Raw genomic sequence first — 17990 nt, 5'->3', positions numbered from 1 at the left:
CCAGGCATAAAATCATATACTAAATGGCTTGTGCAATAAAAATGGGCCATTTATTTGTAACATTCAAATATCATTGCTCAGTCTGCAAGTTTGTCAAGATCACCTGCTTTTTATCATGAAATATTGGTCTTACAGTCTTAATATTTTCTGTCTCTGCGGCTTACAGACTTTTGACTCAGTTCATTTACAGCTGGATTAAGCCAAAATTTGCACACTCTTCAATGTCCTGAATGCAAAATGTTTTAGTTCTCATTGCAATTATTACCACTTGGGAAATGTACATTTGTAGACTTTATATAATGCATCTATGAGCTTTTCCTGTCTCATTTTACTTTTTTTCCTCATAGCATTTGTTTTTTCTGTATGTTTTATCTACTGTATAGGTAATCTTGTGTAGTGTCTTGCCCTACAGTACTCTGCTTTTAAAACCCAGTATTTTCTGTGTGCTGTATTCCATAATGTGGACGACAGTATGTTTCAGCTTAGGAGTGTTTGCTCTAGATGCCCCACTTTCATCTGAAACTAGACCTGGTCACTTAAACCCACATTAATAAAAATTACTTGACCATAATGCCATCAGCAGGGTAAAAATCCCTTAATGTGAAAGAAGTGAAAAATCTTTGAAGAGAACTTTGACTGAATGTGCTGAGATAGTAATTCCGCTGACGTTTTAAGAAACTGTTGCTTACAGTACAGTATGTAGATCATTATAGCCCCATACAGGAAAATTGTAGGTTATGTTTCTAAAAAGATTTTAAAGTGAATTCAAAATGCATAAACAGTCTCTAAATGAAACTGCAAAGCTCAGATTTTAAAGATTACACAAACACGGCAGTAATGTGTTAGTGGCCTTTGCAATATTATTTCAAATGTTTAGTGTAAGTACAAATCTTAAAATTACACATAACTTTAAATCTAAATTTATTTTTGCATTGCACTTGCATGCCTCTACAAACATTTATACTGTATGTTTGTGCAGATATACAGTATAGATAGGTATGCATACACAGCCATGCAACTGAATTTGACTTAAACATTGGATTGTAGATTCAAAAAAAAATATTAGATTAAATACCGTCAGCTAAGTAAATTCTTTTGTTATCAGGTTATCCTGTTTGTTATTTTTACTTTGTTGTACAGAAAGAACCATAGAAGACCATGAATCAGTTATTGAAGTGCAATCAAGCTGGGGAATGGAAGGAGACAGCCGTCTGTACTTCAGGAAAAATTATGCCAAATACGAATTCTTCAAAAAACCATTGGTAAGTGTTGCATGTCTGCTTTAAAGATAAACTGAGTAAAATGTAAACCCTAACTGAGATTTGTCAATTTGTTATTGGTGCATAACTTGGGAAATACACTCCAGTTTTAGAATCCAGCTTAGGATACATTTAAGTAGGATGTAATGTACATTATATGAGCAATTATCAACAAGTGTATTTTTTATAATAATAAAAACACATTTTTTTTACTTGAGTTCCTCCCTGTTTTAGTCTTCTGCTTATTAAACAACATATATACTGTACAGTAGTATGAACAGTTACAATACCTTCTCAGGTCAAAACTGCACTTGACTCAAAGATACTGTATGCAGGTTTTTCATTTATACTGTGATCCTGTACACACAGAAAGTATTTGAGTTAATTTTAAATACAGTGTGGAAACTGGACTGATATTTACTCAGTGAGAAAAGTGTGCAATGAATGAAACAAAACATCTGTTGCTTTGCTGTGTTACTACATACAAAATAATGAAAGGAACAGCGAGCTGATTCTCAGTCTTCATTAACCAACATTTATCTTCATTCAGGTGTGTAGAAATACTGTAAATAGGTAAGCTTTATAACCCAATAAGTGCAAAACCCTGGATGCAAAAATGCATATCTGAGATACAGTGACTGCAAAATCCCATATTAAAAAGTTGTCATAAATTAAAATCACAACATGGAATGTTGTATGTTCCAGAATGTCTCGGGCAGTTCTTAAAAAAAACAACAGCTATAGTTTTTCTCAATCGGAGGTTTTTCTTTCCTGTTGCCAAGTACAGTACTGTGATTTGGGATCATGTTTTTTTTTATACAGTATTTGTCAGTTGCAGTTAAGCAAATAAAAAGCAGTATGTAGCTAAGGAAGCTCAACACAACATTTGGCATATTATTCATAAAATAATATTATTAATGTACTTTTCTGGTTAATTTCAGGATTTTTTTCCAGAACATATGGTGTCTATTTCAGGTGAAACAAATGGGATTATGAACCATTCACAGCTTTTACAGGTAATAAAAGTACATTTTGACAGCATTTACCTTCTGAGAAATTGAAGATTTAACAACACAGAGAGGAGTGATGATTTAGTTAACCATTTGAAAACTTCCCTAGCATAATTAAGTGTATTCTTCATTCATTCCATTAATAAAGCTAGCATACTCCTCACACAAGGGGAGGATGTTTTCTTAAGATTTAGCTGTCTACTACAAGATTCTGACTGCAGATGGCTGCAGAATGTAAGCTAGTTGTCAAAATTTTAAGAGCATACTGCAAGCTACTGTCTTTTTCAAGAGAAGTAATTGGTAAATTCCTGGTTGCTGGGAGACAAGTTGGCTCAGTGCTTTTCTGTGCTGTGCTGTTACCAAATAGTTTTTATGTTACTTACATTCATATATACAGTAAATTAGATTAGTTTACACAATAATGTGTGTTTTCATTCGAATTTGTAATGCTTTGTATTGAATTGATTTTATTTTTCATTGAATAATTAGTAATAATGTAACATTGTTGATTCTTCTTATATAATCTGTCCATCATATCAGTATAATGTTTGATTGATACTGTAAATGCCATGTTTTATAAAGTGAATCACAATAACTGCTCCCGTTTTTAAGATATGTTTATTTGGTAAATTGTGTCATATTTCGGTATGTTTTGTCTTCCACAGACATTTCTCAGCTCAAGTACTTGTCCTGAGATTCATGGCTATCTGCACGCTAAGGAGCAGGGAAAAAAGTCGTGGAAAAAGTTTTACTTTGTTTTGAGAAGGTCTGGACTGTACTTTTCAAACAAGGGAACATCAAAGGTCTGTAAATATTATTTTATATCTGGTGATTCTATAAACAGTATAGGACATATAAGTGAGTTAATGAGCCATTTGTAGTTTCACTGTACGGGCCATATGTATGACCTACGGAGCTTGTGTGATGCATACCTTAATCTTTGAGACCAGCATACTCTTGTGACAGGATCAACATAAATGTACTGTATATGCATCAGAAACACTGAAACTCTTTGTCATAAATTGACTTCACTGTATTAGGTGGGGAGTGCACAGTGCCTTGCAAAAGTATTCAGACCATTACTATGGTGTTCCATTATATGAATTTACAAAACATACACATTTTTACACATAATATTTTATTTAAAACCGGAGTGCTCAAACTGGGCACGTCTTGGATAGGTTACATTAAATGTTTGCAAAACCTAAAGTGAAAGAAACACAAAAATGTGGATTGCATAAGTATTAAGACCCTTAAACTTTTTTGTTGGAAATACTTTTGGCAGTAATTACAGCTGCAAGGCCTTTTGGGTCACTTTCTACCAGCTAACATACTGGCTTGGTACAGTTCTTGCTCATTGTTCCTGGCAGCTTTGCTCAAACTCTCTCAAGTTGGTTGCGTTACTTTTGCACAGCAGTTTTCAGGTCTTTCCGTAAATGGTCAGTAGGAGTCACATCTGGGCCACTACAGGGCATTTAAAAAAAAAAAATCTTAAGCCACTCCAATGTAACCTTATCTTTGCGCTTTGTATCTTTGCCCTGCTGGAAGATTAATTTTTCTAGGTCTGTAGCAGGTTAGCTTCTAAGATTTACCAGTACTTAAAACCAGTACCAGTACTTTGCTCTTTCAGTGTTCCCACCAGACTTCACAAGTATCTCAATCCATGTTGAAGAGAAACAGAACTACTGTAAAACATAATTCAGCCACCACCATCCTTGACAGTAAGGATGGTTTTGACTGAGTATTACACTATGTTGAGTCTGCATCACATGTAACCAAACCAAAAAAGATTCAATTTTGTCTTGTCTGACCACAAAGCCTTCCTCCACATGTTTGCAGTATGACTTAAATGCTTTGTTGAAAGCCCAAGGCGGAATTTGATTTTTCTTTTCAAATTCTATTCAAGCTCGCTTTGTGGAGTGACTGAATGTCGCTGACTCATGGACATTTTCTCCCATCTCAGCCACTGAAATCTGTAACTCATTTTAAAGTTGCTGCTGGCCTCATGGTGGTGTCCATAACCAGTTCTCCCCTTGCCTGGCAGATTAGTCGAATGTAGGTATATTAAGAATGCCTTTGACCTTCCACTTCATAATTTAATCAACTGCACCATGCTCACAGACATATCTAGAGTCTTCAAAATGTTCATGACTACAATAATTCACTACCTGATTGAGGGATCTTACAGAGGTACTGTAGGTGTGTTTATTCTGATGTCATATTACCATTATTGTATACAGGCCCCTCAGCTAATTGAAAGATTTGTTAAGGTAATTATGTGTGCCAGTTAGGTTTACCAAAGCAAAAGGTTTGAACACTTGTGCAATAATGACTTTTTCAGCTTTCTTTCATAGTAATTATTTATTCCTTTTTGTTTGATGCTTTGAACGTGTGGTGTAGGTGGTGTGTATAACATATTAATTGCTACTTCAAAGTGTCATGGTGGCACGAATTAAAGCAACAAAATATGAATATGTGAATAATAATAGTACATGTGAATAAATATGCGTATTTTTGTAAGGCGTTTTACAAGGATTAATGACTACTGAATACATCTTTAAGGAAAAATATGTCTCATAGTTCAACTAAGATCACCAGTGCTTTAATGTTGTTTTCATAAATCAGGTTTTGTGTTTTTGATATTCTGGGGGTTGTGGTGCTTCCCCTTTTATAATGAGGTCAGCAACAAAGAGATATACTCCATACTGAGCATCAAAAGAAAATTATCACCCATGACTTGCTGCAAATTCACAAAGTTATTTGGATAATGACAGTCTTTTTGAAGGTGTACTGACGACTCATTGAACAGACATGATATGTAAACACAGTTGACACGATAGAGAATCCACTGTTTAAGATAAAGACTTGTACAGTAGGTTGTGTGGCCACTATTGAAAACAATGGAAGTTGTGTTTCTGTGACACCTGCTTTACGCCAGTTCACAAATGCTCACTGGTGGGATTCTGTCCATATAAGGTAGACCTTGGACAAGCATGTACTTGTTCACTGATGTCTGAGCCAGAGATGCCACACATCATTGCAACTCATCCCACAACTGTGCAATTAGGCTCAGTTCTGGCATGATGGAAATCCACAGCATACCTGTCAGATTGTCAGCTTGCAATAAAGTCATTTTTACATGATTAGCATAAGGATGTGTGCCGATGGTATAGCCAGGATTTTATATTTGGCATGGCAGAGGGGTGGCTGGGACATCTACTTTATGGGGATGTCATTTTTAAAAGATATTATTTGGACTATAAATAGGATGTACTGTACTACAAAAGGTGTATTACTATTCTCTGCCCAATTACAATGGTAACCTCTGTTTTAGACCATGGAACTGGCATGCAAGCAGAGTGGATTTGTGCAGAAAACCAGTTATTTCCCGTTAAATCAGACTAAAACATCACAACTACAATGATCGAAATTAAGTGCCTTAATATCAGTTCATATTTATCAATATCTATTCATTCCTGATTTTAAACACCTTCTTCATCTCTCTTAAGAAACTGAGCTGATATGAGCTGCCTTGGCTCGATCTGAGATGCCATCACATCCCCCAGCCAAAATCTCACCTTATCTTTCACTTATCTACATGGAAATAATCGACAATGATCTGACGCATACTTTACTTGCTGACACCAATCATTTACAATATAGGCTACATGTGTACTCTTAAAAACATTTAAAACACATTGTACTGTAATTGTTTCCTATGATGAAATTTTCTTTTGTTGGTAAATTAACAACAATATGGGATTTTAGGTAATGCCTTAAATGGGTTGGCAGCTGGGGTGGAAAATTGATTTAAGGATGGCAAGAGCCACTCCATGCCACCCCTCTGGCTATGCCAGTAACGTTGCTATCCAGCTGGAATGTGGTCTGGATAAGCCTGCAGAAAGGGTAGCAATTGAGGTCCCAGGACATGATCAATGTAATGCAGTGTAATCAGGTTGTCATCAATCACTAAGAGCAGAGTTGTGTATTGACTAGATGCTCTTGTCCAGACCATTACAAATGCCCTCCTCATTGATTGCTGTGTTAGCATATCATTATCCACTCCTGAATCACACTTACTGACATCCATCATAGTAGTCAACATTAAACCTGGATTCATTGCTAAAAATGACTTGGTAGTGGTGCCGGCATGTTCATCTCTGGTGTTTCTCCACTGTAACAATGGCACAAAGGTGTTATATGTTGATAGGTGGGTCATTTCTGTATTTCATTTTTGTGTTTTCCCATCTTAATTTTCACCATGTTTAATATTCAAAAGGTTTAGTTGCATCATTACCTCTGCTCTGTCAACTCTCTCATTACTGAGGTTATTTAGTGCTTTTGTAACAGTCAAAGCCATTCAAGAATCATGACCAGGCACAAATTATCAATTAATCTAAATGATTCCAAAGCATTAATCAATATCCAAAATCTGTAGGCTTCAATTGTTTCTTAAAACATACAGTATGTGCATAAATAGTGCACATACTTTACAAAATTGTTGTGAAAAACATGGTTTATATTTTTAAAAATATCCTTTATTTGAAAGCTAATGTTAATTTGATTAAAGCTAAAAATTAGTTTTAAATGCTGTAGCCTTGTTTCCCTTCTTTTGTTTCAACTGTCTTTGCCACCCATGTGTAGTTAACATGCTAAACTTAATAAGAAAATGATGAGAATTATGTGTTTAATATGGTAAAGCTTAATAAATACATGGATGTGTAGTGTAATGTGTTTTTTCAGCAACAAAAATGACAGGTGAATAAACAAAACAAAGGTCTCCAAACTGGCAGTCTTTGGTTCCAAGAGGTAGCATTCACTTTGCGTCACTTTGTGTTTTTATGTGTTCTGATAGTATCAAGGTACTGTATACTGTTCATTGATAGAGGCACATGAATAATACCAATAAAAAAGATCGTAAAAGTTACTTCAGTAATTAGCTATTTCTTGCTAATTATTATTATAAAATACAATACAAATAAATACAGTATAAGGAAAGCTCTGAAAACCCCTTTTGCAGTGCACCTACAAGGTGTATACTGTACAGTGTTGCTGGAAAGTACAGTATGTACAGTAACTACTGTACTTGGTACCCATTATTAACTTGTAAATGTTTAATCTTGTAAAGACTTGTCAATCTTGTTTATTCTTCTGGTTCATTGATATGGTTTAGAAGATATTTTATTATTTTGTTATTCTTCAAATGCCAGTTCTGTCACAGAGCTTCAGTCACTCTAAAGGTAAAGACCAACATTGTGAACATTAGAAGAAGCCCCTGTATGCTATACAGTAGAAGCAATTTTATAGTTCTTTTTTTTCTGACTAGTGCATTCAGCTCTTTAGGAACTGTAAAATGCTACAGTACATGAACTTTGTTTTTCCAGTGGTATCAGCTCTAGCCTGAAAGTTATTTTTTATTTCTGTATTTTAGTATGATCAACATGAGATTTTATCAGTGCAACACAGTACAGCAGAGTAAGGTATTTCCTATGACTGCCTTTTTTAGTCAGACTCGTTTTATTCTATTTGTTAAATGATTGTGCTCAGATTTATGTGGTACAGAAGGCAGATTTATACAGTATATATGCTATCACCTTCTCTAATTTTATGTTTTATTAATTTCAAGATCAATAATAAATATGCTTTTAATGTGAAAGGAGGGTCTAGATTGCTTTTGTCTATATATACCGTATAACTCTGTAAAGTTCTATCAGATTCATTTTAAGTTTCTGCTGTTGAATATTCAGTAACCTCCTACTCAATTACCACACTACCTAAATTTGGTCACATTTCTAAGTCATGTTCCAATCATGGTACAGATGTTCACCTGTGCATAAAGTATACATTTGAGAAAAGAGTATACTCTGCTTTGGTTAGTAATGTATGGGATGAAATCAAAGGTCTGACCTTGAAGTGCACTGTAATGGAGTTGTTTTTCTTCTTAATTTGGCATTAATAATAATCTTATAATAAATGTAATACTGAATATACAGTAGTATATTATATTATTACATGTGTCTGTCAGTATAGCATTTTAATAATTTGTATAACCAATCATAGATACTGTACAGATACAGTATGTAGGGTTGTGGGAGACAACATTGGGAAAAAAATACTTTTGTTATTGTTTCTGAATGAACTATAACCAATATGTAGAGCCCTGTTCTAAATTGATGTTAAATGATGGAAGTCATTTTGCTTAGTCAACACAATTCTTCCTTCTTTCTCAGCAATAAAGACCCTTTCTGTTCAGCTACTTTTAAATCTCAATCTACTTTTGCGATTTTCACTAACATCAATGAGTCCTTTCATATCCTCCAGTGTATGGCTCAACTGATCCCAAGCACTAAAGCAACCAATAAAGGCATTATGCCATATATTAACATTCCTACAAAAGCTCAGTGTATAGTTTAGTGTCTATTAACAGGTGTTCACCTAGAGGTTTCTTTCAGGACAAGATGTGGTCATGATGTGGTCCATGCATGGAAAAGGAAGATGTAATAACCACAAGGTGGACAATATTAAGACTTTTTATCGAATCTCTTTACTGAAGTTTTACATGGGGAACAATAAGTCAAGATAAACAACTGAACCAACTTTCCAATTTAATCCCCTGAGAAATATAAAAAAGATAATAAAAGTACAAGTAATCAACCGAAAACAAGGATAAAGCAGTAACAGAGATAAAAACTGAAGGAACTAAACTAAAATTAAATAAGAATAGGAAAGTATAATGAAAAATAAAAAAGGCAACAGCAAAACACTCGTTTGCTTATGACTGTGAGGGTACATCCTCAGAGGCTCCAAAACAACATTATGGAAAACAAACTATGAAATTATCAATTGAAACCAACAAACACAAAATTGCTATTTTCATTTTCTAGGAGCCAAGGCATCTTCAATTCATTGCTGAATTCAGCGATAATGATGTGTATTCATTGATGTCAGCCAGAAAGATGTATGGCGCTCCAACAGACTATGGATTCTGTATTAAGGTATTTTTATAATAGTTTATTTCCTATCAAGAAAGATAGATACAGAATATGAGTATGAGCATGCACTGTACATTATGAGTATGCTACATAGTTTGACATAATTTTATATTAAGCTACACTTAATACAGTAAATGTGGGAGACACAAACTTTTTCTGGGCATTTTCCAGTTATCTGTTATACTGTACATGTATGTTTAATGTACTGTAGATCACAGATTGCTGAGAACAAAGCAATCTGTCTGGTACTTACAGTACAGTACTTTACTCAGCTCTGTTGTTTTGAAGTTAAAAGTAGATTTGTCTTGTAAAAGAGAAGAGAAACCCAAACCCAAATTACATTTTCAGGTAATTAATGAGGGGTTAAATACATTTAGGGGTGGCATGGTGGTGCAGTGATTAGCATCACTCCAGGGTGTATCCTGCCTTGTGCCTGTTGCTCACAAGGGTTAGGCTATGGCTCCCCCTTGATCCAGTATTGGATAAAGCAGGTAGGAAATGCATAGAGGCAAACTGTATTAATAATTTTAATTTAAGGACCACAACTTCTGTTTTATTTCCTGCAGAAATACTGCATGATAATCATTCTACAAATATTTGCATCTTTTACCTTGGTAATAAGAGCAAAAACAAATATTTGTATAAAAAGGAATGTGACATAAAACCTATCCATTAGTTACGAGTAAGACAATGTTAGAGGCTTTTATTCCTACAGATTTTGTCTTCAAGAAAGCCTTAAATACTAATCCTAAACAATATGCTGTGGCTTTCTAGCCTACCAAATCTGGAGCAGCCAGAGACCTGAAACTGCTGTGTGCAGATGAGGAGCAGATTAAGACATGCTGGGTGACGGCCATTCGTCTCTTCAAAGTAAGTTCTTCAAATTTCAGGCTCCTTGTAATTTTAGAGTGATTAGTATTATAGATTTGGATTATAGGAGCTCTTGAAATGAAAAGTCTGTTTTCGTTTTGTATTAGTACAACAAATTAAATTCATATGCAGTTTTGTTCAACACAAAAGACTGAAGATGAATGAAGATGTTTTGCCTTTTATTTTTCTCTGATGTCTTTTTTTCTTCTTTTTACTATTTTGCTGAAATGTATGTAGATGAATTATACTGTTGTTTTGTATTTTTAGTATGGGATGCAGCTGTACCAAAATTTCATTCAGCCACATCAAAAGCAGAAAGCATCACCAATGGTATGTGCCTTATTTGTAGTTTTTTTCTTATCCATTCAAGAATAAAAAAAACATTAAAGGGAAAAACGAGATTTTGGGCTATTCTCAAATTTAATGCAACTACTTACTCAGCATTTGTTATTGTATTGCAAAGTAAGCTTTAGAAATAGGGTTACGAGTAAGAGGAGGCCATCTTACACATTTTTTAATTTTTGCTCTTGAATCACTGAGAAAATGGTGGTACTATTTAGAAAATGTTAACAATGTTACTGCTTTGCTGATGATCTCTTTCCCTGAAAAAGAAGAAAAACCAAACCATACTAACCCTCTAACACTTTTAACATTTAGCACTCTTATCTTTGCCATCTTTTATAAATGCTTCATACTCTGCAGAAACATCTAACATCTAAAATCTAAAATTTTTGTAGGACATTAAAGACTACCACGTTATTGTAAGCTATCACCTAATTTTAGTAGTCATTATTATAATATTAGGGAAAACAGTACATGAATCATTAAGAATGACCTTTTAACAAATAACATAATGTACGCATTGATAATATAGTCGTGGGACAATAAATACATTTACTATTGTTTTGGTAATCTAGTGTGAATAATTTGCTCCAAGTGCTTGGTTCTGTCCCTGAAAACATGAAACCAGACAATTAGAATTCTAAATACGTGAACTGCTGTTCCATTCCAGTAACTATAACTGGGTAGATGAGTGCTGTAGTCTCCCAAAAATAGATTCTCGATCAGCTGCTCTTAGATTAAGCAACTCATCACCTCTACTTCTGTATGAGAAAAATGCACAGTGTTTCCAGTGTGTCGTTTGGTTAGCTGTTCTAATGCTTTAGATATAGTCTTGTTGAGGAAGTAGGGGAAAGCTTTAAAACTATCCTTGTCTCAATCTTATTGTCATCGGTGTGCCATTAACCTTGTAATAAAAGCTGGTGCTTTGTTAGAGTGGTATAGGATACTATTAATAATTTGTAGAAAAAATGATTCATTAAAATGAAACAGCCCTAGTTTTTATTATTGGTGTAATAAGAATGTACTGAAAATAGTTAGCAGACAAAACACACATTACTGAGCTGATGAGCTTGCTCATTAACTCTAATAAATGAGAAGTTTCTAAGCACATGTGGGGGAGTCTTGGGGAAGTTAGAAACTGTGACAACTTAATTCAAAGCTTCACACTTGCCTTTTCTGCTTTTGACAAATAGCTTTAAACCACTGCATTTTATTTGCAAAATGCTGTGTTTTTGCAGTTCTTCCAGGATATGTAAAATTTAAGTGAAAAAAGAAAAGTGTAATTAGGGTGAAGCTGTTGGCTTTTGAGGGCTGCATTTTTCTGAGCTTCATTTAATTGTGTCCGCCACTAGATGGCACTAAAGTATCGCGATACAAAGGCTTCCTTGTATTCGTTTTTGCAGTTTGTCCAGCTTGTGTTAATAGAGGTAGCTGGGCCTCTGAGATGTTTCAACATGTTATTTTCACATTTCTCTCCAGAGAAGCATTTCTGAAAACTCCCTTGTGGCAATGGATTTCTCAGGGCACAAGAGCAGGGTGATAGAGAACCCTACAGAAGCGCTGTCTGTTGCAGTTGAGGAAGGTCTGTCTTGGCGGGTATGTCTTCTCTTTCTGTTGGCAGAGTTTTTTTCAAATTAGTGCTTTTAGGATCTTCCCATTGTTTTTTTATTGATTGTGCTCCTTTTCTTTTCTTCCCCCAAAATCACTCTGTTTAAGGATCTACACTATATGCTATTTCCCAGAGAATATTTTAAACATATTAATAATGTTTCACTACCACTACCACTACCTTACTAGATTTTAGATTCTACAGTATGTCTGTGTGTGCTTTTTCCAATTCTAAAACTCTGAAAAGTTGTGCATTTATAAATTTGTAGATGTGCTTCTTTATTTAATACTTCCTTGCTCCTTACAATACTGTCCCTGCTGTAACTCCAGCATGTTTGCTAATTTAGCAGGTAATTGGAAGCTATAAATAACTCTTCTTTTTTGAAAACTGCATCAACTACAAAAATCAGTTGCTGAGTTTGGGGTATTGTTATTTCTTTAAACAAGATACTGTCCCTGAATGTATAGTATGCTTGGATAAATGACTTGAAGATGATGGGTTTCAGTCCAGACAAACATGTGTTTTCAATAAATAAAACAATAAAAAACAACAATACACAGAGAAGTGTATTCATCATTGTATACAATATTGTATTGTAATGAAGAACAGTGTTATCTATTATCTACAACAAGAATTCAGCATGCATAAAGTACACAAAATAGAATCTTAAACATTACGTACTTTAAAGATACTTAAATGTTTCATGGAGTGGTAGTGTAGTATTGAGTCATGTAAGCGCATCAAGAAAACAAGTCTCTTAGATTCAGTTTTTTCCTTTCATGGCATAAAGGCTGTTTTTTCATTTTTCACTCAAATTAGACACATTTCTAATTCACTTGACATACAGTAAGAAACCTTTCTTCGTAGTAGATCCAACAGAGGTCTAGTGAGAATTAGACTCATTTGAGAGTACGTTCTAGACTGCATGTCTTGTGATTTTTTACGTAGAGAAAAAGCTGCCATCGTTTGAGCTCACATGGAAGCCCATCTACTTCTCAGAGCCCAACTTCAAACTTAGGTGAGTGGGGATAGTCCCTACTTTGTAACTCCTTATCTTGGAACCTCAAAATCTAGACTAGTCTTTATTTACCAAAAACTGAAAGAAGATATCAAGGAATTCATTTTCTCTTAACTCTATGACCATTATGTTTTTTATATTATCTGCACATGGACCTACTTGTTATAGTTAATGAAAAATTGTTGACATTTTTAAATTAATAATAAGATCTGCATTCAGAATCTTGAATGTGTTTTTAACATACAGTATTTACTTGTTGTCTATCCAAATTTGGCACTTCTATTTTGAAATAGCATGGTGCCTTTTTACTAGACAATACATTTCTCACTGTAACATCACAGACATATTTAATAGAAATCAGGCTCTTTTCCATATCAGTATATTTTTTTCAACCTTTAATGCAGACTCTTCCTCTTAGTGCAAAATTGAATGATTATTCAATATTTGAAACTTGTACAGGTTGCTCTTTCTTACATTTATTAATGTATTTATTCTTAATAGCTATCCACAAGTGTCAGCCTTGGTTTCACTGCAAAATATCACGAGATGAAGCTCAGCGCTTAATTACACAGCAAGGTCTTATTGATGGGTAAGAACACATTGGCATTTTTATTAAATGGGTACATGTGCACCATTATCAATTGAATTAATGGCATGGTAAGAAACAGTTTCATTTTGAAAATCGTGATCCTTATGTTTATTACAAGTTCCGACAATGGAGGAATATTATTCTAATGAATGTCATTCTTTTTAATTTTTAATGTAGGATTTTAGATATTAAAAATAATGGCAAAACTGAATCTACACCAATATGTTTTAACTGCAGGGTTTTTCTGTTACGGGACAGCCAAAGCAATCCCAAGACATATGTCTTGTCATTGTGTCACGCCCAGAAAATAAAACACTTTCAGATTGTACCAGTAAGTATACATTTAAGTTTTGAACATTTTCATAAAATAATTTCCATCTGTTCCTTGTTTTTCTTGTGTATGTGTTGTGTAAAGCCCCGTGTTTCAGTATTGTTTTATTTTGGTATTTACAGTAAAATGGCTTCAGTAAGTGCTTGTAAACCTGGTTTACAAATGATTTCAGTTTCCATTGGATTGCAGGACAGCACTAGGGAGGCTGGAAGCCATTGAAAGAGCTGTTGCTAGGCAAATATCCGTGAGGATCTATGTTTCCCATGTCTTCTTTCTCTGTATATTCTCCTACTTCATATTATACCTTTAGTGCATGTTTCAGGAAAATGTACTTAAAGTCAATTAAATATATAAACAAGACCACTATAAAAAGGTTTGAAGTAATTCACAATTTATGGTGTTTCACAGCATCAGTGGATGTTTTCTTGGTTATACAGTGTTATACGTGTGAAAATATGCAAGGTACAACTGCAGACATATATTGTAGTAAGGATTATTACTTTACATCCTAAAATAGCAAAGGTAATGTGTATTTAGTAAATGTACTGTAGAAGACAATTATGAAACTATATATATATTACTCTCAAGAAATCAGTGAACCAGTCTCAGATACATGGCACAAATGTGCTTGTCTGCAGTATGTGGGGTTTGTATAAGTTCAGCAAATCTCTACTTAACTCTTTAAGGAGAAATGTGAGGTGTACTCTAGCTTAAATTTTCTGTTGATGGTTGCTTTATTTATACATTGAAAAAAAATGACAATGTGTCCTTATTGTGGTTCCTCTTTGTGACTTGCACAGCTTGAGGAAGAGGGGGAGCTGTTTTTTAGCCTGGATGATGGTCACACAAGATTCACTGATCTGATCCAGCTTGTGGAGTTCTACCAGCTTAATAAGGGAGTCTTGCCCTGCAAGCTAAAACATCACTGTGCTCGAATTGCTCTTTAATCGGGGCATGCCATTTCTTACATTCATCAGATGTTCTGAAAGGAAGAGTCACAAAAAGCAAAAGGCATTGCGTGCTGAGTGCAGAACGCACCTTAATTGGATGGCTTTGAAGATAATTTCAAGCTACACGTGTGAATGCATATCGTGCCTTGGACAAGAAAAGCACTAATATTAATGTAGCCAAATTAGCCTGAAGCTATCGATTCAGCCAACCTGATTCATTTTCATGGAAACTTTGTGATTTATTTTTAATCTTTCTGGTAAGACAATTAAAACAAAAACAGTAAATCATAATTTAAATGAATAAACTGCTTCTAAAACACAAAGTAGTATATTTAGTAACCCAGTGCAGGTTAAGACCATGTACTAGGGTTTTGCCTTCTAATCTTGCGTATTTTTATGGTGAACTGGGTTGGCCTGGTTTGTAGGAAGTAGAATGAATTGCAAAACCATGAGCATGGATTTGATTCATGAGGTGGTACTGATAAAGATGAGCTTTTGAGAATTTACTGTATATAATGTACAGTGTAAGCTATATACTTGTACAGTATATCAGCTCATGTGTGACAAAATAATCTTCATGTACTTTTCAAAGAAGAAATTATTATGGAGGGCAATTATCATCAATCGTTTTAGTAACTTTCATTTTTGTTCTTGTTGTGCTTACTCATAGAATCTTAAACTGAAGCTGTTGTTATTCTGGTTATCATCTAAGTACAGGGCTGATACACTTAATACTACTGTAGGACCTGATCACACTTCATGGCCCAGATAAGTGTAGTTAAGGCAAACTCTTTTCTTCAGAGGCTCACCAGATTTAAAGCGTTAATTGATTAATTTAATGGGAAGGTGTCTTAGTTTGAACAATGTAACTTATGTCTCCTTGCTTTGCAGAACTGTTAAATTTGGATATTTCAATATTTTGCACACACTTCAGTAAATATTGAGTATAATAGAGCTCCAGGACTAATTGTGAAAGTAAGGCTTGGCTTATTATTTTGTGTTCCTTTTCTTTGTATTCAGGTATTTTCTACAAGTAATTGTTTTCAGTATAAATGATACCAGAATTTAGAACAAAATGGAAAAATGGAAGGTGATCATGAATCCAAATTAACTACCATTACTGTGTATGATCATGATGAAGAATGTAGTGAAAAAGATAACTTAAATTAATTAAAAACCAAACCAAATACTTTCTTTTTCTGGTTTTGGATAATGTGTTATTTTTATTCATTTGTTATTCTTTCAAAATGAAAAAGCTTGGAATAGTAATGCACATCAAAGTGAGTGTAATATCTTTATTTTCCCTGAATTATTGTTAATGTTACAATTGTGTGCTTTGTAGGCCTTGACCAATATTCAACTAATGCCTTGTGCAACACTTGATGCTATTGAGTAATGTCAGCAAGTAAATTGAGAGGATTTCAAATGAATAAAACTAAATTGAAACCATTTTTTTGGAAGCAAGTTACTTTTGAATAGGTTGGTTTGTGGGTTTTGTTGAATCATACTGCCTAATCTGATTCTGGATAGTGTAAAAAAATAATACTTCAGGACAGGCCAACCCAAATAAAGGAAAACCAAATCTTTTAAAACCTAGTCTTTTAAAAGAAATTAACTGACTTGCACTTCTAAAAAATCTTGAAAGTGAAATGCACTTTTTTAAAAAAAAATCAGGATGGTTATATGTTTTAGTTAACAAAGACCAGTGCATTAAAAACATTAAATATCAAGGACTGCAATGTATTTTGTATAAATCAATGTCAATTTCCACTGTGTGGGTTCGGTTTAGTAATTTGTGTGTATTCAGAATTGAGCAGTCACACAGGTTTATAAGATGTTTTACATTCATCGAAAGGGTTGCTTTTAAATCTTTCTAGATGACAATATTAATTGCACTGTAGTTGGAACACTGGCAACAATTATTTCTAATGCTAACTATTAATATTGACTATAAGGACTGTTGAAATACGTTAAGATGTTAAATGCTTGCATTTTTCATTCTTGTATGTGTGGTCAGTTATGCTTTTGCTTAATTTTTATATGGACCTAAATAGTCTAAAGTGTATGTAAATGACCATCTAGTATGTGAAATGTATATATAATTTAATGTCTTCATAAAAGCTTTTTACTCACATTTTTATTTCTGTCTGCATCCATCATTATCATGTTTACTGCCTTCTGTTATTTCAAAGTCAGTACAGTTTTTAGGCGTGTTGTTTTCTTCTAGATATTAATCCATCCATGTTGATTGGTCAAGATCACAAGTGGCCCAGATTGAAATATTTTATCACTTCAGCTATAGTGACCATTTTCTAGCAGCATGTTTTTACCGCTGCACATGAAATGTTTACAGGATTGTGAAGAATTCCCAGAAAAAAAAATAATTCTAATGAAAATGTTTACTTTTTGAAGTAAGAAAATTAGCAATATTGTGTTATAATATTCTTAAGTACTTTTCATCCTGTGTGTACCAAAATACTTAGGAATCTGCTGCATAGCCACTTGTATTAGGCATTTCATTATTCCAGTTTTCTTTAGAGGCTATTATTATACTGATATTAGTATTATGTGAAGTAAACTTGAAATAAAAAGAGAGAATATCCAATAAACTATTTTTTCCATCAATCAATGTTTCTTTCTCCTTTACAAAAAATTAACTTATTGTCACTATTTACAGAAAGGTAATGCACTGTACCAGGTACATTATATACTTTCCTTTTTAAAATAGCATGTAAAGACAGGCAAAAGAAAAACTGATACATTAATAAACTATGGTGACTCCAAAATCACGACTTTAAAGCATTGTTATATCTATGTTCTTTTGTTTTTTTCTACAACTCATAAGATCACAGAAATGATTATTTCCTTAAAATATGTTTATTTTGTCTCAGGTTCATTCTGGTAACAGTTTAGATGCTTTTAGTCCATTTGATCCACTGTTTACAACCATAAATGGGGGTCACTTCTCTCAAATGTGTGAGAGTTGGAAGAACTTGGAGAGGAATTTGAATTAGGTTTAT

At 33.9% G+C, this 17990-nt stretch overlaps 1 protein-coding gene across 4 annotated transcripts in view; it reads left to right on the top strand.

Moving 5' to 3' along the window:
• The window catches only part of grb14 (growth factor receptor-bound protein 14), a 57849-nt gene extending 40254 nt beyond the window's left edge, over positions 1-17595 (top strand). For 3 of the 4 annotated variants that reach the window (XM_015358953.2, XM_015358954.2, XM_015358956.2), the window contains 11 exons: positions 1141-1262; positions 2201-2275; positions 2935-3072; positions 9154-9264; positions 10036-10131; positions 10399-10461; positions 11953-12069; positions 13031-13100; positions 13602-13689; positions 13927-14020; positions 14821-17595. In XM_015358953.2, the coding sequence (XP_015214439.2) occupies positions 1141-1262; positions 2201-2275; positions 2935-3072; positions 9154-9264; positions 10036-10131; positions 10399-10461; positions 11953-12069; positions 13031-13100; positions 13602-13689; positions 13927-14020; positions 14821-14967 (1121 nt within the window). In that variant the 3' untranslated portion in view covers positions 14968-17595. The other variant, XM_015358955.2, reaches the window with a different exon arrangement.
• Positions 17596-17990: the final 395 nt, after the last annotated feature.

Source organism: Lepisosteus oculatus, chromosome 12 (assembly GCF_040954835.1).
Source record: "Lepisosteus oculatus isolate fLepOcu1 chromosome 12, fLepOcu1.hap2, whole genome shotgun sequence".
Classification (NCBI taxonomy): domain Eukaryota; kingdom Metazoa; phylum Chordata; class Actinopteri; order Semionotiformes; family Lepisosteidae; genus Lepisosteus; species Lepisosteus oculatus.
Note: the sequence above shows the minus strand (reverse complement) of the source record. Positions and strands in the feature narration are given on the sequence as shown.